Raw genomic sequence first — 26,317 nt, 5'->3', positions numbered from 1 at the left:
AACAAAAATAACCATATATCCTGTCAATCCCGCTGTACATTCGTTACATTTACTTCCAAACCTTTTCAATCTTTATGTATACCTATACATTTATGAAATAGGACTACAATTGGAGACTTTTCGTGGTGCACTTTCACCTTCATACTATGCCAGGTCAAAAAGAAGAGATGCAGTTTTTAAATCTTTAAAAAAAAAACAGCCTTAAGCCAGTTTCCAAATGTGCAGGAATGGGAGAGGAATAAGCAATAAGCTGAGTTCTGACTATTTAGCTTATCCTTTTCACCATTCCGCTCAGATCTATAGAGCTACGCAGGCAGGAAGAAACCCTTCAAAGAACTCTCATGCCAAAGGGTGCACAGATGTTGGAACATTGTCGTTTTGTCCCCGTCTATACGACTAACTGTAGGAGATGGTAGCGTGATTGTGGGGCCGCAGGACAACCTCTCTGCACGTCTTTCTTTAACGTAAGGCTTATTATCATCGTTGAAATTCTTCGACGGGACAGCATGTCTTTGCCACTTTCTATGTAAGCAAATATACATGCTTTGCCTATTTTCACAGTGTTCTCTCTAAAATAGTCTAATTCAGCATGCTGGTTTAAAAACGCTGACTGTACATTTTTGTCTTTAATCAGTCGTTTCTTAGTACCCTCTCGGTACACTTTTTGTGCATTCATTGCAGAACTGCCAGATTGTCCGGAGAATGTTCAGATTAATCTCTCCTAAAAAGCGAGAAGAGCCAGCACTCACTTGTTTTGGTTTGTGCAACTAGCGCCAACAGTGTTTAAGAGTTTCTGTCGGTGCAGAAATGTTGCTGCGTGGACCAGATTATCAGACAGGGATTAAGCTTCCTTCGTATTTCACTAAAAACAAACTTCAATGGAGATCTCCACTGACAAATGTCCCCAGTCTAAGAACGGACTTAATCCTTTTCCAAGAAGCTGGCCTTGTGTGTGTTATGTCTAACAGGAAGAACACACGCTGTAACAGTAGGGTATACGCAAAGTAACACTACATCAGACAATACAGTATGTACACAGTTGTTGTGATGGAGACCAGTATGTCCCCTGAACAGGATTAAGGCAATTTCACAGGTGTGTTGTCTTGGTATGAGGGTAGCTACTGTGCAGCCTCACTTTAATACAAAAATAAGAACAATTCCAGAAAGAATCCTGCAGTCCTATTTAACAATTTCTACTATGTGTATATTTCTTTAGTTCTTGTTCACCTGGCAACGTTTTGTAATTGTATATATATATATATATATATATATATATATATATATATATATATATATATATATATAGGGATTATAGGGAAGTTTCAAATAAAAGAGTGAGATTGCTAGCGTCAGAAAGGAGCTCTCACCATCTAAATTGAGTGTATTGCTATAAATATTACATAGCTTTTACATAAAATACAATGTCTTGTCTAGCCAATTTGGAAACGGAAATAAAACATCCTTTGTAGTCAGTGGGGATTACAGATAATGTTGATAAATAATAATGATAAATAATTTAGCTGGAAATTTGTTTTTCCATCTTATTTCTGCATTTTATAGCATGCATATTGTTTCAGACAAAACAGAGAGATACATCTTTTTAACAGCTTGGAGTCAGCAGGATCCACTACCACTAATAGTCTTTTGCTGGTTTTACTAACAGTACTTAACACAAAAAAGAGAAAATTGCACAGTACGTTCATGTAGCTTGGTCTTTTTTGTAGTTTTACCACCGGTCCCACTAGCTCTAATATTCATCAAACAAAAACATACAGAATTTCTGGTTTCAGGTAGCTACACCATATCATGACACACAATAGAAAAAGTGTTGCAGACTGCAAGAAACGTGCCTTGGCTAAAAGATACATAAGACAACAACATCTTAATACCCATGCACACCACGTATGTGTTCGGTGCAGGGATTTTTTGAGACATACGGTACAGTACAGTAAGATCATTGTCATCGTCATTGCCATCATCATGCATAAAATGTAATGCTCTCTCGCTCTCTGCTCAGTTCAGCAGTGTACCGTAGAGCTGTGCCTTGGTCAAACTGTCCTTCCTCGTCAATCCCGTGCTGCCAAATTTTTGGTATCTTGGAGAGGACTTCTTTGGGAGTGCGGGACCAACACTGAGAGCGGAGCTGGAGCTCGGGCGAGGCCGAACACTCGGCCTGGGGCTGGGGTAGTGTTGAAGACTTGAGGCTTCCAGGGAGCTTTGGTGTAAGGATTCAGCAGAGCTGTCTGCACTCAGATTTACGTAGTCCTTCTTGGCACTGCTTGCTGCCGTGGCACCAGTCTCCTTCTCTTTGGAGCTCCCTGAGAGGAACAAACTACACTCAGAGTCCTGACTGTCCTCCTTGGCTCTATACAGCACAGACGTTTTCTCCTGCTTCCGATGCTCCATAGGTTTCTGACTGCGGCTGGGTGATGGGGTACCCACAGCAAAACACTGGTCCAGCACACGGCTGTGGAAGACGTCATCTCCTTCTTGGAAGCTACTGTAGAGCAACCCCTTTGCCTTACTGGAAGGGCCCATGGCAAAGTGGCGCTCAGAAAAACTGTACGGAGAGACACGCCCTGTGAGGTCACGATAGGAAGATGAGAACGTGTTGATGTCTTCTACACTCAGTTGTCTCCAGCGGTTGCTTAGGTCATCCTCAGGGACCTGGATGTCACTTCGGCTGTCCTGAGCTCCTCCACGAGCCTGGCCGAGTCCAATTGTGGATCCCATGCTGTGAGAGGAGGCCAGACGAGGGGTGCTGGAATGGTATGGTTCACTGAAGCATGAAGCAGTCCTTGTGTACGCTGCTGAATTTCCCTTCTGCGGGCTCCTGGGGGTCACCATATGCTGGATGCTGAGAGACTTGGGGAAACTATGACTGTCTTTGTCATAAGAGGACATACTTTTACGCTCATAGTCCCCACTGCCACCATCTCGCCAGTCCATGTAGAGACCCTGGTGGGAAGAGGATAAGGTGCTGCTGGCAGTGCGCCCACAACCACCACCAACTCCTCCCTTCTCATCCGATGCAAGGCTGAAGCTGGAGTAGGAACTAGATGCAGGCAGGCTACCAGTGCCAAAGTCATCCTGATTGTGGAAGGAGGGTGGAGGCTCATGGTGGGAGAAACTTCCGGATTGGTAGGCCTCTTCATCTGGGTTGCTGTCAGTGGAGTTCTGGGCGTGTAGCTGGACCAAACCGGTGCCATGGAGGTCAACGCTCTGCTTGCGCTCTCTATCTTGCCATCGTTCAGGGCAGTAGAGGGCTGTATCGCTGCAGTACAGGTCAGATGTTTTATATGAAATGCGACGGTTCAGGTGATCAGTGCTTCCTGTTGCTGTAAGAAAGTCTCCATCCTGTGGCTGCGGGCTGGGTGAGCGTGTCACAGGGCAACTGCTTCCAGGTTCAGGCTTTGCCAGGACCTTGGCAATTATGGCTGTGGGCACAGCATCAGAGTAATTGGAGTGGCACATTGCTATGGTGGCTCCGCTACCCCGATTATGTTTCTCCATGTGGGAACTGATGCGTTCCTGGAAATCCAGCGGCAGCTTCAACAGACAAAGAAAGGGACAAAAGAAGCTCGATATAACTGGAAAATAAAAACAAATATATATATATTGATGTTTTTGAGACAGCTGCTGAGCCAGTATTTAAATCTAGCCAAAAAAGATCTGTAAAAAAACAGCTCTTCTGTTATCATTTATAGAATCAACTCGAATCTCTTACATGCTTTCTTTCTGCGTCTGCACAGAAGTTATATTTGACCAAGAGGCTTTTAATCCATAGTTCTGGTTTAGAAAGTAATTCAAATTCAAAGCTCACACCAGTTTGTGTATCTCAGAGGAATTGCACTTCTTGGCCCCCTAATGAAATTGTCAGAGAATTGCTGTACACAAGCGATGTGTATTGAATTGTTTGTCTGCTTTCCTTTTCCCAAAAAAAATTCTTTTTTTCTTTTTCAACATTTTGTTCTGTTGTTTTGTCGTTCCCTTAAACAAAATGTAATTGGAAAACAGGGGCAGACACATTATCTGTTTGATTGGCTAATGTTTGAGAAAAACTTTCCTGTCAATTACGGACTGGTTTCTTTGTGCCTATTAAAGCTGCTCAGGATCAGTAGGAACTGTTCCTGCCACAGTGAGTTCTCTCTTTTCTCATCCCTTTCTTAATCCTGTCATCTTTCTCCTCTTGCTCCAATGCCTTAATTGACCAAGAGGCCCTTATTCCTCCTCTCTCTCTTTCCCTCTTTCTTCTGTCTACCATCAAACAACGGCTTAGATTCAAATTAAACTTGTGCTCCGGGTTTCCAGCTGGGAATAGAAAAAAAAAGATAAAATACTGACTTGGCTTTGTTAAGAAATAGAAACTTGCCTCGGCATAAAATAACCTGCATCTTTTAAGTTTGAGCTATTTTTAGCACTGCCTCTCTCGGAGGGAATGGAGATGGAAAGTAGGTGAGGCTGTGGGGGGAAGGAACACAAAATGATATACAGTGTGTGCTCCAAGTGAGCTAGCTCGGCATTGGCTGCTATCTAAGGCAAATCTTAATTAACAGTCACACAGTGTTAATCCACGTGACAGCACACACGTCTGCAGGTCTTGTTCCATTTACGGAAATAAGTGGTTTAATGGTGATAGACCTGGTACTTATAGTTTTCATCATTCTAGCAATACACAGTCTCTCTGTAAAGGCTATTTCTTCAAAATACTCTATTAATGGAGTGAATTTTACATTTCCATGTTTTATAACCAACTTATTTTATTAAAAATGAGAGAGATGTAAAATGCATTCTTCCTCAATTGACTTTTTGCTGAGCCTCTGCCCCTTAATATCCACTACTGCCCGTTAAATGTGTCCACAAGGCACATATGCAGTGTACAATAATAACAATGGATGTTTAACAACTCCTAAATGTGCAATGATCTTTTAAAAATGGGTCTTCAAGTTCACGCACAAATTTGAAAAAGCGAAGGTCATTTCTAGCCCTTATTTCATGGTAACTTTCAAATTTGATGTGGGGTAGCTAGCTGGCAAAAGCTAATGCTATTGCCAAAACTACAAGAGTAGTTTGGAAAGCGTTTCCAGGGGACCTGTTTTACAACCAAAAGCCTGTAAACGGGTGGACATGGAGAAGCAGCATTGCTTGTGTATTGTAAAGTAAAACTATTTGGCCATGGTATTATAGTAAAGTCATATTTATTTCAGGGTTTGTGCTGCATCAAGTCAGTTTGCTAACTTTCAGTTTGCTAACTTTCTACAATGTTCTTCTTTTTTTTGTATTTGGTATTATCCCATAACTGTCACGTATTGCTGCAGTGGTTGCTGCTCTTCTAAAGTTACATAGTGTTATTATAATCTCGTACAAATAACCTCCAGCCTGTTTTCTTGTCCATCACTGTGTTTATTTAAGTGGAATCAGAATTATATGAAAAATCCTTTTAGAGGTTTTTGAAGTTGCATTGTCCCATTTCTTACATAAAATTATAAATGAGAACCGATGAATATATAATGATCTAAATAGTAACTGTATTTGTATAGAGTACTACAGTCAATTATCAGCCCTTTTGAAAAGTATAACCTTTATTCTTTTGTGCATCGGGTGTCATCTCAGAACAGGCTTTCTTTCATTCATTCATTATGCAAAGCCGGGGTGAAGACAGATGGCACTTCAGACAGCAGACCTTCATCAGTCCTACTGAAGAGGCAATGAGCACTGTGCCTCCGTCTTATTGTGGAGACCACTCACCAAGGCTAAAAGGTACACTTACACAACATCGGGAACTTCTCTCCATTACAGAAACAATGCACCAAGGCTAGTTCATTAGCAGACTAATTATATACAGCTAAACTGTATACAGTTCAGTGATGGGTGATGTAGTTGTATCCATCAAGCTCAGGGCTGTAAAACCCTAGTGTCCTTGATGTTAGCTAACAGTCCTAATCAAGCTGCTTATTCTGGACCGTGTTCAGCCTTCTGCTTTTGTGGAGGAAGTATAACGCTAATAATTGCTATCTAGTCTTATTTAGTAAATCAATTAAATAAATCAATAAGTCATTTGTTTAAATGGTTTTAACTTACTTTTAAGTCCCACGGTATGCAGACATTTTTATTGCAGTACAGAATTGAATTTACTCATTTATGCAGTTGAAGCAGTGTTGGGGAGCTCACCTCAGACAACTTGTGTGCTCTGTAGTGAGACTTGGAGCACTGCAGCAGCTGGGCGGCCAGGTTGCAGTCTTTTCTGTACAGGTCCTGTAAGAGGCAGAAAGATTATCCTCTGTCACCAAATTTATTCTTGTTAATTTTGGCAGCCAAGGTGGTTCAAGTAAGCTTTTAACCAAGAGGAATTGTGTTTTCACTTTACAAAACAGCCTTCTAATTGTATTTCAATTATTTTGTAATCATGGGAGACTTTTGGGGGAAATAATTTCAGGATACAGTAATGTATTGTTAATAATAGCAACAACAACAACAACAAAATATACATATACACATATGTACCCATGATGTATAAACAAAAACAAGATGCTTGGCATGACTGGATTTTTCAATAATAAGACATTTATAGTATAACATACAATATACAGCACACTATGTATTCATATTCAATTGGAAAATTGGGATAAGTAGCCAATTTGGATCAGGCAATTAATTGATTTAGGGAACCGTCAAATAAAAGGAACACATTATTCCATTGAAGCTGGTAGAGTTTAATTAGTTGGCTCGTATTTTTTACCTTGGCCATATTATTTCACTAGTTTTACATCAGGGGATTGCAGGATCTTAATACGACCACTAACTTTTTTTCATGTGTAATATATCTGCTCAGTAGAGTCTTTGTTAATTTTATTATGCACTCCCCTATCTGCACATTCCAACCTCCAATATTTTCTCTCAACGCTGTACTTTCTTTCTTTAATGGATGATTTTTTTATTTGTACTTAAATTTCAGAGCAAAGCGAGGGTGATCCATCGCCAGACCCGTTGAACTGTTTTCTGCGTTTCTGAATGTTTGTGTTGGTGGTTATATGGTTAAGTTCCCTTTCTTTTACCCTCCCTCCTCTGTGAAAGCCATCCTCTTATAAAGGTCAGTTCTTGCTGCACTGTAGCCTCCCTGAGCCTCTATCACTACACAGCCCTGACAATACTTCCCATTACATCAGAGCCTGACAGTTTTAACTCCCTCACCAGTTAACACCGACTGCTTTTTGAATCACTATTCCTTTACTTTTTGATGCCAGGCGACATTTGGACTCCCTGTAGTTTCTGTGGACGTTTCAAATGAACTGCTGGGACCTTGGTGATGTCCTAATTAACGAGAGTTGTGGTGTGTTATGCTGGGAATGTCAGCCACCAGCTGCTGTCGAGTCAGTCTTTGGGAGGTCTTAAGATGAGGACTCAACATAATGTATATATTTTATATGACTACGTGAATAGCGTAATGAAAGTTTCTTGTTGCTTTGTTAAAACCCGGTGTTTGTGCAGTCAGATAGCCTTTAATAAGCGTGGATGAATTATGGGACTATCCCTAAAACAAGGGAGCTTGACCCAGACTGAAAGACATACACAACGACTACAAACAGCAAGGCTGCTGATGTTTTGCATCTCTTTGTAGTTGTTTTGTGTTGTAGTCATAATGTCTCTTTGTAGTCTGTTTCCTCTCTATGTGGTCAATTTTCTATCTCTGTGGTCATTTTGCATCTCCTTGTGGTCTTTTTCCATCTCTTTATGGTCTTTAAAAAAAAAAAAGTATCCCATTTTATGAGTAGACAATTCAAAGCTTGCTCTCTGGAAGAAAGGCCTGCCTTGCCATTGGCTCTTGTGGGACAAATTATCCTCGCAATCTAAATTAACCTTGACTCCAATCAGCCTGGCCCGAATAGGTAGGGAATTGTCAAAATACTCTATCGCTCAGAAGTGCTAACAATTGCCACATTGAACAAAGAGACAAAATCTAACCTAACCTGGAGCCCCCAGTCGAAAAACCATTTGCCACATGCACCTGAGCTCAGATCCCCGCAGCTCCAAATTCTAGCAGTCCTGAGGATGCCCATTGATTTCGGTATAATCATTACAAAACCCAGTGGCTTAGAGGTAATTCCTCATATTTACTTTCTTTAAAGCACAAATATCCAGAATGTTGCAAACATGTTGTGGATATGAGTCTTTAAGCAATAGTGAGTTATCAGGGAAGGCTGGAAATATGGCACGAGTTGAAGAGGTGCTAAGAACACTGAATGAGTCTGTCCCAGGGCCCCAAATCTATGTGGGCCTTAATGCCCCAGACTATTGCCTACATTAGGAAAGGAAGAATATGATTTAGGCATGTCTTCAATTGAACTTTCATTTTGTACAAGTGAGCAAAATGCTGACAGTGATGTCAGTCGGAGCTCATTTTACATGATGCAGCTCTGGGTACTCACGTTGTCCTCTCTGAGTTTATTGATTGTGATCTTCGAATCCATGAGGTGGTTGTTGAGGAGGATGATTTCCCGGCTGAGGGCTCTCTTTTCCTCTTCATGGTGCTGGGACTGCAGTGTAAGAGAGAGAATTGACAAAGGAGAAGAGAAATTGAAAAACAAAGCAACATAAGATAACAAAAAAACAAAGGATGTTAGAGGTTGACCGAATAGATGATGAGTGGGGGGCAGGAAGTAAAAGGTTAGAGCAAATAATTGCGATAACGAGAAGAAGAGGAGGGAGCCAAAGTTGGAGGAGCAACGGAAGAAAAATAAGATGATAGAGGAGGGGAAGAAAAATGAGAGAACACGAGCCGTAAATCACTATCAGTCTGAAGACGGAGCCAGCAGCAGGTCTTAATTAAAAGAAGATTACACTTGCCAGCGCTCATATCATATCAATTACTCTGGGAGATAGACAAATAGAGGGGGAGAGAAAAAGGAGAGAGAAAAACAAAGAGGGAGAGAGTGAGAAAGATAAATGAAACTTGTTCCATTTTCAGTGAATACTGTCAATGAAATGCAAAATGACTGTGCTGGAGTGACATTTCGGCCCCAGTAACGTGGAGTCTAATGATGGCGATGTCATCTAGTTGGCTCCTCTGTCTTTCTGTCTGCCCACTGTAATCTTGACAACTGTCTGCCACACTGTCATGCGATTTAGCACAGACAATCATGATGCATTCATCTAGCCTTTTTCAGCCTAAAAGTCACATTTATGCCCATGAAACTAATGCGACGGATTTGATTGAGTAAACATTTCTTGCTCAACTATTTCTGTTTTCGACATTTTTATGTACCACATCTTTATACTGTAAGCTGCAGTTCACATCGCAGCTTCTATAGGGGCCAGTAGTGTTTTTTGTTGGCTAAAAAAACTAATTTATTTCCTATTCTCTCTCTCTCTCTCTCTCTCTCTCTCTCTCTCTCTCTCTCTATTTATTTGGACATATTTTTACACACACACACACACACACACACACACACACACACACACACACACACACACACACTAATAATCGTGAAAACTGCCACACCAACTCCAGCTGACAAATGATACAGCTCTGAGCACTCGCTTGGCCTCCTACCCTTCTCTCTTGTAATCTCTCAATGGCGGTGATTGTTTTGAAATACAGGGTTTCAGAGCCAATCTAATAGGTGGTAATTAATGTCAGTTAAAGCAATAGGCCAGCATTGATATTTAAATTCTGTTAGGATCTCATTATTCAACTTTGGGGACATGCAGCTTCCTGGCACTCTTTCTACAGCTCATTACTCTGGATTTATATTCACATTTTCTGATGCTGATTGTGCAGATGACCACATTAGGGAACTTTAATGCTCGGATATGTAATTGCGCCCCATTCTGTCTTTGATCAAAGATAATATCTCACTCAGATGTTAATAATAGTTTTGTAATGTAATATATTGGTTCCATGCCGTATTAATATACAAGAGTGACGTAAAAGAAAACAACTTATTTGAAGGTATTATGCCATAAAGGCAACATTGGACACCAATATTATGAAGTTAACAGACAGAAACCCACAGATGACATAAATCACTTGTCATTGACCTGAATCCAAATCTTACTTACACCAGTATTATGTCTTCTCCATTTCTCTGTAGTGCTGGGGCAAAGTTGTGTCATAATTATCTGTGGGTTCACGAGTCATTTGATCCATTGTTAATGTAAAGATGTTGATTCATGTTGCCTTAAAAGAACCTGCAGTTATTTCTTGGCCCGCCCTCCAAGACCTCAGCAATTACCTTGACATACAATGTTATTATTACTGATGGGTAACCATGGCCAAAACTACAAAAACATATTACCCTTTTGGGAAATTGGCAACGGTTTGTTTTTGCTTTTTTGCTTTGAGGTTTGGTTCGTAGACAAAAAGGTTTGTGAGTTGATAGGTTGGTCATGTCAAAATATTTAATAGCGCAGCTTTTATATTAGTAAAAGGCAAAATACTTTCTGCTTATTAATCCCCCCCAAAGAAAAACATCAAGCAGGTTCAGCTTTAATATCTGTTTCTTCTTATCTCTAAAATCCCTCTAAAAAAAATGCTTTTCAAACATGGAGTAATGTCTAGTGTATTGCCAGCAACAATTACCCTATTCCTTTAGCTGCTGACTTTGAACACTTTCATACAGTAATCGCTCAGATCTTCTTAGAAACTGATACTTCACTTACATATGTTTAAAAGCAAAATCTATGTAGTCTATGGATTAAAAATTAACAATCTTTATAGCCCTAATATGATGAACATGATCTTGTACTGTACTTTGGAGAGAGGGAGGACGTGTCATTTTAATTATAGCTTCATGGCCAGCGGAAGAATCCCAGCTGTGCAGACTGACTTTTGCTATCTCCTCTAGTCACACTGTGTTAGATACACAAGCTGTCACCAAGACGTTCTTATCAGTTGCTGCCACATATAACAGCATCGAGGAAAATGAATAATTTGACTATCTTATCATAAGGAGTTTGACTCAGGAGAGGTGGCGGGATATTGTTTGCCACCACACGGTAGTTCTGAGACTCACTGACAATCTGTTTTTGTCTTTTGATCATAAATATATGAACGTTTCTCTTAATTACTCAGCAACTAGATGACTGTGACATTTAAACACACATTTAAATCCTGACTCGGCTAACAAATGGGCCAGTTCGCTCCTCTATCATGCAGATATGTAATGGAATAAAACAATAATTAAAAAATTGGTTGAATTGAGAGTACAGTGTATACAATGAATGAGAAATATGTCCGTTTGTCCAAGACACCCCCAATTTGATTTAATATTCTGCTGGAGATTCAGCCTTTTCACTCTACAACAAATGATGCCTACATCCCATGAGATGCAATTACTCGAAAGTCTCGAAAGACGAGAGGGAAAATAATATGCTTTGAGTTGTGTTATCTCTAAACTCAATAGACCTTTCTCATGTGCAAAATATTCCATACTCATGACAAAACTGACTAATAATCAATAAAAAAGTAATGGTGATCGATCTCTATAGGTACTGGAGTATATACAGTACAATAAATAATACGTCACATATATTGTTCTCTACGAATACAATCTTTGGTAAATGTATGGGAACAACAAGTTAACATTTTTGAATTTGTCCCAATAGTTTACACAATTTGTTGACTCTCATCTTTGCTGCTGATTCAATGCCTGGGCTGCTTCTGATTTTAATCAGCTTTATTCTCTAATATTTAGGTTATTGTTTTTCAATACATTGTTATATTTTTTTAAATACCCTAGATCTATTTACCTATGCATATATGCACACATGATAGTTTATTTTGTATTATTAATCTAAATCTGCAAAGTAATGCAAGTTATAATAGAAGTATAAATGACAAGTACCTCAAAATTGCACTTAAGTGAAGTACTTCACTAAATGTACCTTGTTACTTTCCACCACTGGCTCGGAGTTTTAATGTTTTTTAATGCTAACTTCTTGATGTTTCCGTTGCTTCTGTTTCCTGCTTTAAGAGGGATCTCTAAGAGGATCGATTACTGCATCTCCTCATTTTTTATTTTATATATTATTTATATAATGTTTTCTGAATGTTAAGGACTGTGTTTAGTGTTGACACTCCTGATGGTAGTGAGACTTGAATTTCCTGCCAGTTCCATGGCCAGCACCATGGACAGCTCCTGAATCAGGACAGTCCAACATCTGGGAAAATAATTATCTAAACAATTAGATACAAAATATATAATTAAAAAGTCTATATCATATAGAATAGCCTATTACATAATTAAAAGTATGAGTAGTAATTATAGTTTCATTACTTGTAGTTTATGCAGTCGTAATGGTATATTTTGGGCAACACATAAAAAGACGACCTGACTAACTGTTATATTCAAATATGTCCTTTCTTGCTTGCACCAGCACTACTTCAGAAGAGGCTCCAGGATTAATTTGAACTCTTACGAAACAGTCTCACAGGCACCAAGCTATAACTAATCAGTCACTGACATTGCCAGAGTTATATTTCAACAACGTTTTTGTGTCATTTCATCTTTACAAACAGCTTCATATGCAGCACTGTTTATCTTGAGATCAAAACGTAGACAGTTACTCCAATGTCATCACAATGTGCATCTGTCAGTTGTTTCAGGTGCTAATCACTTGCTCTTTATGAAATAATCTTATTCTTCACTGTTTTTCAGTTGACCTTGTAAGTTTCGGGCCTTTCAGAACTTTTAATTACATGTCTGAGTTGATTTGAGCTGCTTTTGTCACCGCCTGCCTTCCTGGACAGACTTCAACAAAGGAACATATTTCCCCCTCGAAATGTCATTGCATGACATGACATCAAAAGAAATGGCAATCCCAATGAGCTCTGCCTCAAAAAAATAATAATCACATACTGTCTCCTGCCATGAAAGACCGATTTGCTACACTAAGGCTGTTAGACGGACAATCCCTTTGAATGCCAACGGTTTTCAAAATAATGTTCACACGACCAGAATACAATGACCTGTTTGTACATTGAGAGGACTGATCCATTTTAGGCTTTCAGTTTATTCATGATATGACAAAGCAAGACGGATTATATTGGAGCATCACAAAATAATTAAGGCTGCAAATACAGATGCTGTTCTGAATGGCTGTCTTTGGAACATACAGCACTATATTTCATGTCTTGATTGATTTACTACAATGTTCACGCCTCACTGATCCACCACCATGCATGAATACACAGTGAAATTCATCCAGCAAATCTCCATTATCTACTGCAAATCAAAATATAGCTCACTTTTAAGGGTCAGTTCACCCAAATGATAAATTACTTATAGTGGTATCTTTTAGTTATACAATCTCAAGTAATACATTTAACAATTACCAATGGGACACACACCTATACTTTTTCCCATTAGTGTCTATGGATTGTGAACATGTGTATAGGAAAAAATGTAGATGTACAGTAGATGTGTGTTGTGTTTGTTGTTGTTTTTTCTTCTGTCAGTTATATTTTAAAGTGTGAGGCTTGTATTATGTTCGAGGACGAGATGATCATGTATTAATCACAGCATTTTTTTATTTTTTTTAGGTTGCAGTAGAAACAGATAAAGTGTCCCAAACTATTTCCCCCTACTTCCAATCTGCATGCTAAGCTAAGCTAGTCATCTCCTGGCTATAAGAGCCCATACTTGCAAATACAAATACATTTAAACAAATATGTGAGTGACATCAATCTTCAAGTCTGATTATTAGTATCGTAGTGAATAAGCATGCATAACCTGAAATGTCAAATTATTGATGAACGAATTAACTCCTTTTGTCATTTTTAATAGAAATGGACGGTAAAGTAGGGTGCACCATGAAAATCAGCTGATGCCTTTTTATATCAGCTTGTCATCAATATTCTTGCAACTTGCTGGTGGTTCAACAACAACTTCACGCAGTCCTTTTACATTAGTGTGTATGCTGGCAGACAAGCCCTATGGATCAAACTTCTGATGAGATTACAATCCACTTTAATCAAGATACTGTAAATCACAAGATCGGACATTGCTGTTAAGCCGACTCATATTCTGCTCTGATACTGGCTGATAAATACTAAAGCAGAGGCTGTGTGGGGGGGAACACTCAGGGAACCTGGCCTGATGTGCTGCTGCTGAGGTGACCAGAACAGCAGTTGGCTATAATGGTTTTCTAACAGGGGTTGCATGGCGGGTAAGAACAATTAGTTTGGTCATTGATTGCGCTCCCTATCTTTGATCATGTAATGGCTTTGAGAAAGATGAGAGAGGTTCTGCTGCTAAACAGTTAAAATCGAGTATAGTAGTCGTTGTTATTCTTAGACCAGAGAGAGAGAGAGCAAAGAGAGTAAGACATGTCATCACTTTTACATTCAAAATGTCGTAGTAGAATATCATGAGAAATTAAATAAAAAGTTATAGTACTTTATGCTAGAAAAAGCAATATCAATTTAATACAAATATTCTAGTGTAGTAGTATGTCATAGAAAGTATAGCATAATATATTATATTATGGCATAAATATCCTATACAAAACCTAATAAAGCCTTTTTTATGACATACTACACGGTATAGTATAGTGCGTTGAAAAAGATTATACAAAGTTATAGTGTGGTATGTCGGAAAAAAATCTGAAAAAGTCATAGTAGGCAATGTCATATAAGAAGTTTAAAAAATCTATGCACACACACAGGAGAGACGGGGCGAGAGACCTAATAGTCGGAGAAGTACATGAGTCAGAGAAGTTATTTCACTTGGCACTCAGTGGACAGCTCAACCACAGCCTTCAACCAAGAATGGACAGACTTATGTTTATTCATCCCAAGGGCAGTTCAAAACCAATATGTCTCATATGTTCATGGTGTACATTAGTACATGACGATTATCACAAGCAGTAAGCGCTACTACGAGACAAAGCATAACTCCTTTGAGCAAACAATGTAAAAAAAGTCATAGTACAGCTTGTCATAGTACGTCGAAAAAAAGTCAGAGTATAGCATGTTGAAAAAAAGTAATTGTGTAGCATGTAGAAAACATTTGGTATCAGATTTTGGTATCAGTCAACATGTGTGACGTAAATGTTTTCTTACACTTGACTTTTACCACACAAGGTATGATTTTGGTTGAGGTCGTTTTTCAGATTTTTTTCGGTAAAACTAAAGGGACATTTTTAGACAATGTGCGGTTAAAACTGCAGACATGACACCTCGGGATTAGTCTCTTACCGTCCTGTGCATCTTGTCCTCCAAATCCTGGTTGATCCTCTGAAGAGCTGCATAGCTACTCTGGATTCTAAAAGAACAGAGAGGGATCATTATGGCCTGATTTTAATACAAACCACAACACATGAAAACTATATTCATGAGTATTTTACTTTTCATACAGCAAAAATAAAATATATAAATATATATATATATATATATATATATATATGATATATAAAATCTAAATATTGTATGATGGGATGTCAGTAAACATACTGTAGAGTCAGTGCTAACTGTCTGTTTATACAGACAGTTAGCACTGACTCTACAGCTTGAGACTAAGATGTTTATTTTTCTTGTATTTCTCCTATTAATTCTCTCAACTTAATGGAACAGGACATCTCCTCTCTATTTGTTCACTTGTTCCCGTTTTTTTTTTTATCATGTCACCTCTCAGTTCAGTAATTCATTTTCAAAATTAACTAACAGAGAGAGTGTTGATGAACCAACATTTATGGCTCCCTTAACCGGAAAGATATGGAGAGTGGGCAGTGGAGACAAGAAGCACAGAAAAATAATAAAACAAAGACCTGAAAGAGATTTGAGCTGGCACAAGGGGAGCGTAAATGAAGATGAAAGAGTGGCACAGGGAAGAAAATTGTTCACTGATTGATGGAGAACAAACAAAATCATGAGCAACAACTTCATGCACCACTCTCCGTCTTTAACAAGCTCTGCCTATCAGTCAGATGGATACGATTAGGACAAGATGGTTGGGATTAGGTTGTGCCAATCATAACGAAAAAGGGTTGAATTTGTGCATAGCCTAAGACGATCACACTCAGATCGAGCCAGGTGACCACACCGTCTGCTTTCCAAGCTTCAGGGATGAGTTCAAAAGGTGCAAGATCCCAGATTGGGAGATTTCGATTGCCTCTCGACGGCTTTCGACAGCTTTAGCACCGTTTTAGCTAACAGTGCAAACTGCGGCGAAAGGGCTGACAGAACTATCAGTGTTTAGGGCGGACGCTACACTTCCGCGACAGCATTATTAGCTGTAACCACTGTATGAGAGCAGTGTGAGCTAAGCAGTGGGTCACGCACACATGCACAAACATGTACTAAAAGCACACACCGCCGTCCTGGATATGTCAACAAGATGCTCAGATATCAACACACTGTATTCTCTGCTCAGGTAGATATTGCTCCACTTTATTTTGACATACTATTGTTTGCTGCAATATTAATGTTCAGAATATTAAATACAGCTTCTTCAAAGTGTATTTAAACAGCACATTGTACTTGCACGTAGATGGTAATTAAATATCCAACCAGAAGAAAGAAGGAGGGGCTTCCGACACCTTGAGGATTCAGAAATACCCAGGGGAGCCCCGAAGACTGAAGTGCAAAATATTCATTAATATTTCATTGTTATAGCAGGTTCGAGGGAGGATGATTTAGGTCTGTGTTGTTTTCGTGTATGTTTTCTGTCTAAGTCTGTATTACTTATTAGTTAGCATGTAACCGGTATGAACTGAAAATAAAATGATTGAAAGAAATTAATTAATAAAGTTAAAAGGTTGCAACTATAATAGCTGACAAGATGAGCATCACTGGACAATTTCTTTTTTTAACTCTCCCTTTTTACAGGTCTGTATGAACACTGGTCTCCTGCACACTATCAGATGCCCGTCAGTGTGAACATTACTTCCTGCACTGAATGTCAGCATTAGGTGGAGGTGTGCACTCTACCAATATCGACTTAAATACTTAGGATAGTGGATTGCAAATGAGCTGAGTAACACTGTCATGGCCTTTAATGACATGCATGTGAACACCCTCTTCATCTATCACCTAATTTCCTCGTGGACACAACACAGCTTTGCTGGGTTTCTTCCTGGTGGGGAAGTTACAGTTCTGCTATACAGAGTCACGGACATGTGCTCACACACCTGCGTAGTTTCTCTGTAAATTTCTCCAGTTCCTCCTGTGCCCGACGCAGCTCCGTCTCGAGGTACTGCCGAGTGGAATCAAACTCTGTCTCCACCATCTCTAGTTTGTGGGTGGTGTACGACAGTCGCTTACGGAGGTCGTCCTTGTGGTCGTGGAAAGAGCTGAACGTGCAGCAGAGAGAGAAAACAGGAGGACACAGTCACGAAACTGAAATACTTTTATTGCGGAGAAAAGACACAAACACACAGAGAAAAGCCATTAGAGTGAAAAGTAAAGAGTGTTTGTGTGAGAGAGAGAAAGGTATCGGGATGAAGTGCAGCTCGAGTGTAATTCAGTTTGAAGCGAGAGAGGTCTCAGGCAGGGGGAACACAGTAGGTCCAATGGGGAGGAGGAGATGCATGGAGAATGAATACTAATCATTTCCCATTCATAGGGAGGGAGCAAAGCTGGGAAAGGAGCTCCCGTAGGTGCACTGGTGAATTATATTACACAACCCCCTATTGAAGGAATAGGAAAATATGTGTTGCCTCCAGACACAGACCATAGGTGATTCATAGAAGCGTAAAATATAAAATGGACCACAGTTTTGTGTGCGAGTGAGCTTTAAAAGAAGGTGGAAAAGACAGAAAGAGCATTAGAGAAAGTGAGGGAGAGGCCACAATAGCACTGATTCAACACTACCACCCTCATCACCAGCAATAACATCCCAGTCAGGGAGCAATAGTTTGAGTGTGGGAGATGAAAACACACACACTGGGAATGACTGAATGAATGGACGGGGATGTTGGAAGGCTCAAGATGGCGAGCAGGGGCTGTGTGAGCCCTGGGGGATTTAGCATTTTGCCAGATTGATGGATACTTGGCTCACAGAAAAGTTTGCTGCTGCCAACCAGCAGGCGCAATGAGTGCACCTCCTAGTCCACCTCGGCCCAGAGCCTCAATTAGGAAGCCGGCAATAAAGAAGGAGAATATGTTATCCACAGAAAGACGTACAGACTGTGTTGTCAATACGAAGGATGGACTACCTTTAATATCTGGGTGGGTTGAAAAGCTCCAAATATCCAGTCTTCATCAATCGTTAAGAAGTCTGAATATAAGTAGCCAAGCAAAAATAAGACATGAAGCTAGACACTGACATTAAAATAGTAAATAATCATCTAGTTGTGTGAAAAAAACACCACAAATATGCACCACATTTGAAAAATATGCAAATGTAAATCTCTCTCTTACAAAGAAGAAAATTGTTCTTTTTTAAATGTTGGACAGACAGATGGATGAGTCATCAAAGAGTTAATATTTATTCAAACAGACTTTAAATAAACAATAACAATATACTTTTTCCATGACTGTTATTGGTTAAATGCAGTAGAGCGTCAACTTGGATGTAGCTGTAAGCTGATACAAGACAAGAGATATAAAGATGAATGATGGAAATAAATAGATGCAACATTATGCTTTTAATGGCTTTTTAATGGTCATGACCTCCCTATGAGAATCCATTTCCTTTAGTCAAAATGAATGAATGAGGCTGATGTTTACAGTTTAAAACTCTCCCCAGACTGACTCATCTTACCTTCTTTTCTGATGTTTGCAACCATTTCTATGTGTTTTGAGGGCAGTTTTGCCAATGTATATCTTTTTCATATTTTTTTCTCTGCCTCGGCTTTCATGTGTGTATAGTTGCCTCTGCTGCTGCTGGTCTGCTGGATGTTGAAGCCAAGTTTGAACTTTAACCACAAACCAACAGTGAAAGCTCTAAGTCTTGCCTGGGGAGGCAGATAGGAGTTGGCTATCTGTGATGACCCTGGCAAGAGAGCAGAGAAAAACAGCTTTGAAGTCCCACAGATTTAGCAGCACATTTAGTTCTGTTGACTCCAGACAAAAACAGAGATTTTTGGGTGCATTCAGAAAATGAGCCTGCTTGGTATGACGAAGCACAGCTGGGTGCTCTATTAGATAAGTTCAGTAAACAAACTTAAATAGCATGCAATACTTTGAATTATTGCACGTCTTGACTCTGCTCTTCCTATTGAAAGATAAATGCACAAAGATCTTCTCCCTACAATTCTGCATCCCACCCAAGTATCTCCACACATTTTTAAATATAACTAACACTAGTTACACTGCTAAAGAAAACTCCAACACTGATTGTAGAAAAATATAATATCAGTTGAGCCTCCTTTTCATAATTTACCTCTCTCTTATTGGGAACAATTGAATGTAGCCACCAGAAACTGCAGGAGCCTATGAAATAGTGAGTTACCAGCTAACCAGAGAGGTTATTCCTCAATAAATCAGTGTTATGATGAATTTGCGTGGGTTTCCATTTCCATCGTTCATCATCTCTAGGGCCAGGGCTTAAACTGAGGTCTCCTGTACCGTAAGACTTAATTACCTGTCATTAGCAAGCATTTGATGCCATAATGATAATACTTTATTTATGCTAGTGCATTTAATGGCACTTGCTGATATAAATGCTCATTAGCTATTATTTTGTGATGTTACAAACCATAAAATGTCAAATAATTGCATCTGAAAATGGAAAATCTATTAAGAGAGCTCTAGATTTCGTCGCATTTTGAAGCAGCCAGAAAGTAAAAGCAATAAGAGTTTTTGAGGTGTCTTTTCAAAAAAGTAAAAGGAATGGATTAAACACTGTGCTTATCTGTTCCCATGTGAGCTACACACATTAGCCTGTCCAGCTAACTAGTTTACTGCAGTAACCTAACCGTGCATTACTTCCGAGGAGCATTTCATTAGCTGACTATTTCGTGGGGTTAGGGTTAAATTAAAGTTCCATTCACAACTAGCACAACCCCTGTGTAATATGTATTCACTGTGTGGAAGCAGGTCCTGGATGATATCAGTTTAGGCTAACATGAGGTGGTCTGACGTGTTCTTTGTTGGACATTTTCACCCCAGCAACAGCAGCCAACCCCTTTATGTTTGCCAAACACATCTGTTTAAAGTGAAGCTTAATGCTTGAAAATACAAACAATAAAGAATAAATGAAGGGGGTGATGCTTAGCGAACTGTCATTATACCACCACAAACGTATAACATAACTGGAGCACAAACATTTCCACAAGTGCCTATATTTACCCTATAAACACCATTATGTCTTGTCCTTAAAAGCCAAGTAAGCATAATGCATAAATAGAGACCAGCAGCATAACCTATCAGTTCCTGCAGAGTGGCAGTCTAGCAGTTCAACAACAGACTTAAACAAATGTTTTGTTGCCTGTCGCAATTTCTAATGGCACTACTTATTATTTTTAATCTCCCTTCAACACTGGCTCAGGAAACAATGGCAGTTTCTGGAAACAATGTTAATATGGTGGCAGTCGCCATTTTCTTATCTGCAAGTCACAGAGGGAAGGAGAAAGAAGTGTGGTTTATAGAACCCATCCTCACATGTACATACATTTCCATGTACATACATTTCCACACACCTACAACACACTGTACTGTCACTGTAGCTTAACACCTTCCCCAAAGGGATAAACAGCAGACCTCAAGGTGTTATTTTGCAAGGTAAACAAAATCCACATGAAGAAACAAATCTAAATCCTCAGAGAACCACATGATAGGCTTACTGCTGTTTCTACACTGTCAGAGAAATTAAAAATAGCAACAGATATGTAAATCAAGCACACTTTCCTCTCTACAGTGTTTCTTTATACTTGTTAGTGTGGATGTATACATGAATAAACCCTGTTTACCTGAAAAAACGTTCCCAATGTGTTACAACTGTCATAATAATCAGACAATGCACACTACAGGGATTACAACACATGTTTGTTGTCATGCTGCAGACTGTAAACTACTTCAGGCAGTTTCCACCTCCCACACTGCCTGGATACTTTCTCTCTTTCATATACCAACGTCATGTGACTCCAGTATAATTTAGAAAAAAGGTTAATGTGAAACCCGCTAAAGGTCACAACCAGCAAGCATCTATCTTGGCTCTACAATAGGGAGCCCCTAATGGTGCCCGCAGGTTGATTTACTAGAAGTGAGCGACGGGAGGGGAGCAAAGTAGCCACTGCCTACCAGATATACTATTCACAATGACCAAATGAGGACATTACACTTTAATGGCATCTGTGCCATCCCTCCTGAAGTCTGCTATTAAGTGAGCAGCTCACAGAGATGCAATCTCCGTATCCACTGTAAACAGTAAGCCTTCATGTTCCATCTTACATTTTTTTATGGGTCCATAAAAATAAAAAAAGGAGAAAAAACATCATTACCCTGTTCATAATAGGCCTTATCTTTAAATCATGAGATAAGTTAATTTCTGCCTAACTGAAAGTTCCTGACCATTTTCACTCCCATTTCTGCATTACCTCATATTATCTTGAATAGTTTAACCAAGAAAATTCAAAGATATACGTTCGATAAATCACAACCTTATTTATGCATTTGTTATTTAAAATATTTATATACATATGTTAAATACTTAATAAATGAGACTAAATGCATTCAGGAGTTAACATGCTATCTCATTCTTTTAATTTCTTCTCACCAGTGAAACAAATGTATATGCTAGCCTTTCATATTTGATTCAATTTTAAAAATAAACTACAATTATCAGAACAATACAAACATTCAGCCTCCCTCAGGTATCCCAATGGTGTACTGCAGATATAAATGTTAAATAAAAGACTGAAGTTATTTGGCAACCCTAAAAGAATCTCCTGCGACCCACAGTGGGTCCCGACCCAGTCTTTGGGATTGACGTTGGTGTAATTTTTGTTGCTCTGGCTATAATTTCTAATGGTTATGATGACATTGAACCACCTAAAATAATACAAGTGCTGATATCTGGGTGCATGGTGACGATGCTGCAAAGAAGTCCGATGGGGCAAGAGATCATACGAGCTAACAGCCACTAAACCACTTTCAACAAATTCTCCCAACAAAAAAAGGTAGTTTGTCATTTCTTCCATATACTGACTCATGTGAATGTCTCTGATCTGGTGCCTCTAAAAACATGTTTGTCAGAGGCGTCAAAGCTATAACAAATATTATTAGTTTTCTCACCTGCCAGCATTAATGTTTATGTTTAGGTTTGAGCACATAAACTACTTTGTTAAGGGAAAAGAAGGAATACACTCAGTTGCTATGTGAGACGATAGGTACCACGCTCATGTCAGCACAGTAACTAATGTAAAGCTTCACCCAGCAGCCAGTTAGCTACCATTAGGGTAACAACTGGAAACAGCTAGCTTTGCTGTGTTCAACGGGAACACAATCTGCCTTCCACTACATGTAAAACTCACTGATTAACACTTTATATATTGTTTGTTTAATCAGTAAAAAAATATAATAGTGTAACTTATAACGTTTAAGGCAAACCATGGGCACTCTGGGTTGTTACTAAGTCTGGCCAAGATAAATGTAGTTTGGTTATAAAAACTACACTTTCCATGTTAACACTTGGTAGACCCTACAACTATGCTTTAAGATTTGGTAACGCACAAACATTGCTACTTAAAGGGAAGGAAAGATTGTGAAACTGTGAAATTGTGAATCTATCGACGGTATGAAAGTCAAACGCAATACAGCGGCAGTGTCTCACCACCTTATTTGTCAGGAAAATGGAAAGTGAACACATCCATAATGTTGGTAATACTGCCTCGTTGCGAAGGACACCTACAGTAAGTTTAGTAAAGTTAAACCAAAACGTAAGCTGTGATGAGTAATCATTTTACCGTTTGCCTTCTGTTCTCTTCCAAAGAAGTTGGGCTAACGGGGGCGATTGTGAGATTGTCTGACTGGCCGAGCTTCTTTAGCAATGCCACTGCCTTCCCAGACCTCAGCAATTACCATAATGTAAAGTAATGCAGTAGGAAAAAACTGCAAAGACCCGAGTTTCAAAAAATGCATTCAAATGCCGCGTAACTCAAAAGGAGGACTCAAACAGCCTCAAGCCAAAAGAGACCAACCATGAACAGAAGTTGTGATAGATAATTAGCAACATTATTTAACAATTTTTTTTTCTTGGTATGATCTGCCACAGTGGTTGAGGCTTTACTTGAGTTGTGTATTTCTTTTGATGCAAAGACTCCAGAAATACAACAGTCTCTTGTGCATGCTCCACTACCGGCGGCCAGAAAAACAGCTCTGTGGATTAAGTCACCAGAGAAATGATGATGACTAGTCACCACAGTTTGCTGCCTGAAGACAATAACTGGTACTGAGCAACAAGCACCATGCACTTTAACTCTCCTGTATTTTATCTACACATAAAAAGAGACTAAACATTAAGTGTGTAGAAGGAAGTTGTTGGCCTTGAAACTAATACAACTTTTAAAGCACTCAAACTTCTTATCATGAACGCCTGAAGTATCAGCTTTTATTTGCAGTTATATCAAATCATCTCGCATTGATAAAATTTGCATTGATTAACTGCAGTTGTGATGATGGTTTAAATTAGGAACGCAATGTATTGTAACAGACACAAGTATCGTACCTGACCATGATGTAAAACACAGTTCAGAACCATACAGAAAATAGGTTTGAATTCACTGCCGGGCCGTGTAACCATAATCCTGTTTTCCAACACAAAAATGCTCCTGGGGATAAATTAAATGACAACGCATTGTTTCCCTTGCTGCGCTGTGACTGATCAAACTCCCTCCAGCTCCTTCATGTATCCTTGGCCTTTTTAATGGGGCGTCGGTCATTGCGATAAAGTTTAATTTGTGTAGAGTCGAAGCGTGTGTGTGTGCATATATGTAACACGCTTCAGAGGAAACCGCAAGCATTCAATCAATTTGGACAATTTGTGGTCATATTTCACACTATTCTTGATCTGATCGCATCACACCAGGGAGCCACAGCAGGAGTCACTACAGAGGAGCTTTCCCACAGTCTACTGGGGTGTGTGTCTGTTTTGCAGTGCAGGGCTAGTTAGCCTCTGTTTGACTAATTCAGAGCCTCACATTTTAGGTCTTTTATCCACCATTAATATTTTAAGAATGGTAGGAGTTCATTGGAACCTCTGATTAGTATATTCTATCTCAGTCATTTTCACCACAGTGTCTTTAAGCTAAATGACTTAAAAGCCATTTTTCCTCGATGGAAGAGCTTCACCGGCAGTAGACTAAACGATAGAGAAGCTTCAGTAAATTGCAACCCCATCTGTAAGTTTACTACTGCCAAAGCATACTTCCTACAGTGTGCTACTGCTCACAGCTCCTCATAGTCTAATTTAAATATACTTTATTATGCTGCATAGTGCAATATATCTTTGCATTGACTGGATCACCATCTGTCACAGCACAGAATGAGATACTGGATATGACTAGTGTATCGTGAAACTGGCTTAACAGCAGGTTTAACTGTCAACTTTAGACATTATTTTGGAAGCAATTAATAATACAGCATTTACTTCTGATGATTTTACACGTCAAAGACAATTTACTTGCAAGGCAAATTAGATGTTAATGTAATGTCTATTGGCTCTGGAGGGAGTTGTTTCTGGAGCACTCTATAAAATAATATATTCTTCCCAACATAGAAATTGGATTCTGAATATTTTTTAAAGCTCTATATTAATCAAAGGGTTCCTTGTAAAAGCTATTTACAGCTTTATATATCTTTAAGGTCCTGAAAAAAAAGAACAGGTTTTAGATCTGTCAAATTCATGCAATGTTGTTGTTTGAAGTTTTGATCTCTGGTCGAGTTTTGGTTTTTGTCTCTTTTTGTAGATCATATTTGTTCATGCATTTCCCATTTTACACGTAAATATAAAATGTCCAACGATGAAGGGAGATACTCAGTAATGATTAAATAAAAACCAAACCTATAGCTTTAGATTGTGGGTTGTGTTTCCCTGTAAAGAGTCACTGAACATACTGTGATCATCAGACTGAGGCTTCGGGCTTAATACAAACTTCATCTTGTTTCAGTCCTGCTCACAACAACGTCAGTGTATGAAATTAAATCAACTAGAAATCTTTTCTAGAAAGACTGCATGCCCTACAGAAAAAAATAGATTTGAATCACAATTCCCCTTCAATTCAATAAACTTTTTTTCCCAGAATTTTGAATAATGTAGACAAACAGCTGAACCACGTCTTGAGTTTCACTTTTATCTACGTATGACATTATGTTCTGAAAAGATTTATCTTGACATTGTGCAAGTTTCTTCATGTGTAAAGGATGAAAATAATCCTTCCTTCAATGTCGTCTGAAGATTGACTAAGTGATAGACTTCAGATTCATCAGGTCACATTAAGATCAAGCCACCTATTTCTTTAAACATGTGTCCCTTCTCATCAACAACTCCAGCTGTCCTAAATTCAATTCTCTTTCCAGCCCGGGGCACAATTGTGAGTATCTACTTTTGTCTTTTTAACAATAACTGCAGTAACAACTATAGCAGTTTAATAAGAAAAGGTGACATTAATTAATTAAACTTGATAAAGATTGTATGTTTCATATTGCCTGTCTGTTATAACAAAATGTGTTTGTCTCTTTTTCTATCAGTGTTTCCGGACAGAAATATCAGGGCTCCAGAGCTACACACCGCCGGAGGCCAGTACTATATTGTGCTCTTCACCCCTTCATAACCTTTCAAACAAGCAACAATAGTGAGACACACAGAGAGAGAGAGAGAGTGAGAGAGAGAGCAAGACAGAGAGAGAGAGAGAGAGAAAAGAACAAGATAGTGTAAAATAATCTATACATTGTGTGTGTGTGTTTAAACCACAGCCCGAGTTGAGATTTCTCCATTGTTAAATTTCTGCCAAAGAGAATGAGTTCATACCTCGCTGGGGTTGCCACGACAACACAGTCGTGACATGCCTTTGCTCCCCGACTGGCGGAAAACAAGACCGCCACAGACGCTTGATAATGAGATGCAACATGACGTCGACAAAGAAGCATTTTAAAGTTTTAAGATGTAAGGCAACTGCTGCTGCTGATTTACTGGCTCATGTTGTATTGATTACCTTCCATCTTTCTTCTTTGTGCTCCGTTGTACACATGGTAAATGCTCATAATGCTCATTCTAGCTTTTAGCCTTGCTAGCGGCATACGGACGGCCATGTTGGTCAGTCAGACCATCACTTTTGTCAGGACTGAAACATGTACTGGATGGATTACCATGCAACTTAGTAGTGGCATCCATGTCCCCCTCAGAACAGGTATTAACTTTGGTGATCCCTTAACTTTTCA

The 26,317-nt window shown here is 39.1% G+C and overlaps 1 protein-coding gene across 1 annotated transcript; it reads right to left on the bottom strand.

The window, feature by feature from the left end:
• Positions 1 to 2,013: 2,013 nt before the first annotated feature.
• LOC117725342 (brain-enriched guanylate kinase-associated protein) lies at positions 2,014 to 18,784 on the bottom strand. Its single transcript, XM_034525456.1, has 6 exons — positions 18,702 to 18,784; positions 17,128 to 17,289; positions 15,197 to 15,263; positions 8,427 to 8,534; positions 6,172 to 6,255; positions 2,014 to 3,549 (listed from the first exon to the last, which is right to left on the bottom strand). Exons 1-6 carry the CDS (start codon positions 18,770 to 18,772, stop codon positions 2,014 to 2,016), a joined length of 2,028 nt encoding a protein of 675 aa, XP_034381347.1. The 5' UTR covers positions 18,773 to 18,784.
• Positions 18,785 to 26,317: the final 7,533 nt, after the last annotated feature.

Source organism: Cyclopterus lumpus, chromosome 22 (assembly GCF_009769545.1).
Source record: "Cyclopterus lumpus isolate fCycLum1 chromosome 22, fCycLum1.pri, whole genome shotgun sequence".
NCBI classification, from domain to species: Eukaryota; Metazoa; Chordata; class Actinopteri; order Perciformes; family Cyclopteridae; genus Cyclopterus; species Cyclopterus lumpus.
This window is presented reverse-complemented; position numbering and strand designations above follow the sequence as displayed.

Bases quoted from the DNA above. Each gene is read 5' to 3' on its own strand.
- LOC117725342 (XM_034525456.1), bottom strand. From the start codon at position 18,772: ATGAAAAAGATATACATTGGCAAAACTGCCCTCAAAACACATAGAAAT. The intron at 15,264-17,127 runs GTGTGTGAGCAC...CTGTTCTTTTAG, and splicing joins TTTACAGAGAAACTACGCAG to AATCCAGAGTAGCTATGCAG. The intron at 8,535-15,196 runs GTAAGAGACTAA...CTTACACTGCAG, and splicing joins AGGACAAGATGCACAGGACG to TCCCAGCACCATGAAGAGGA.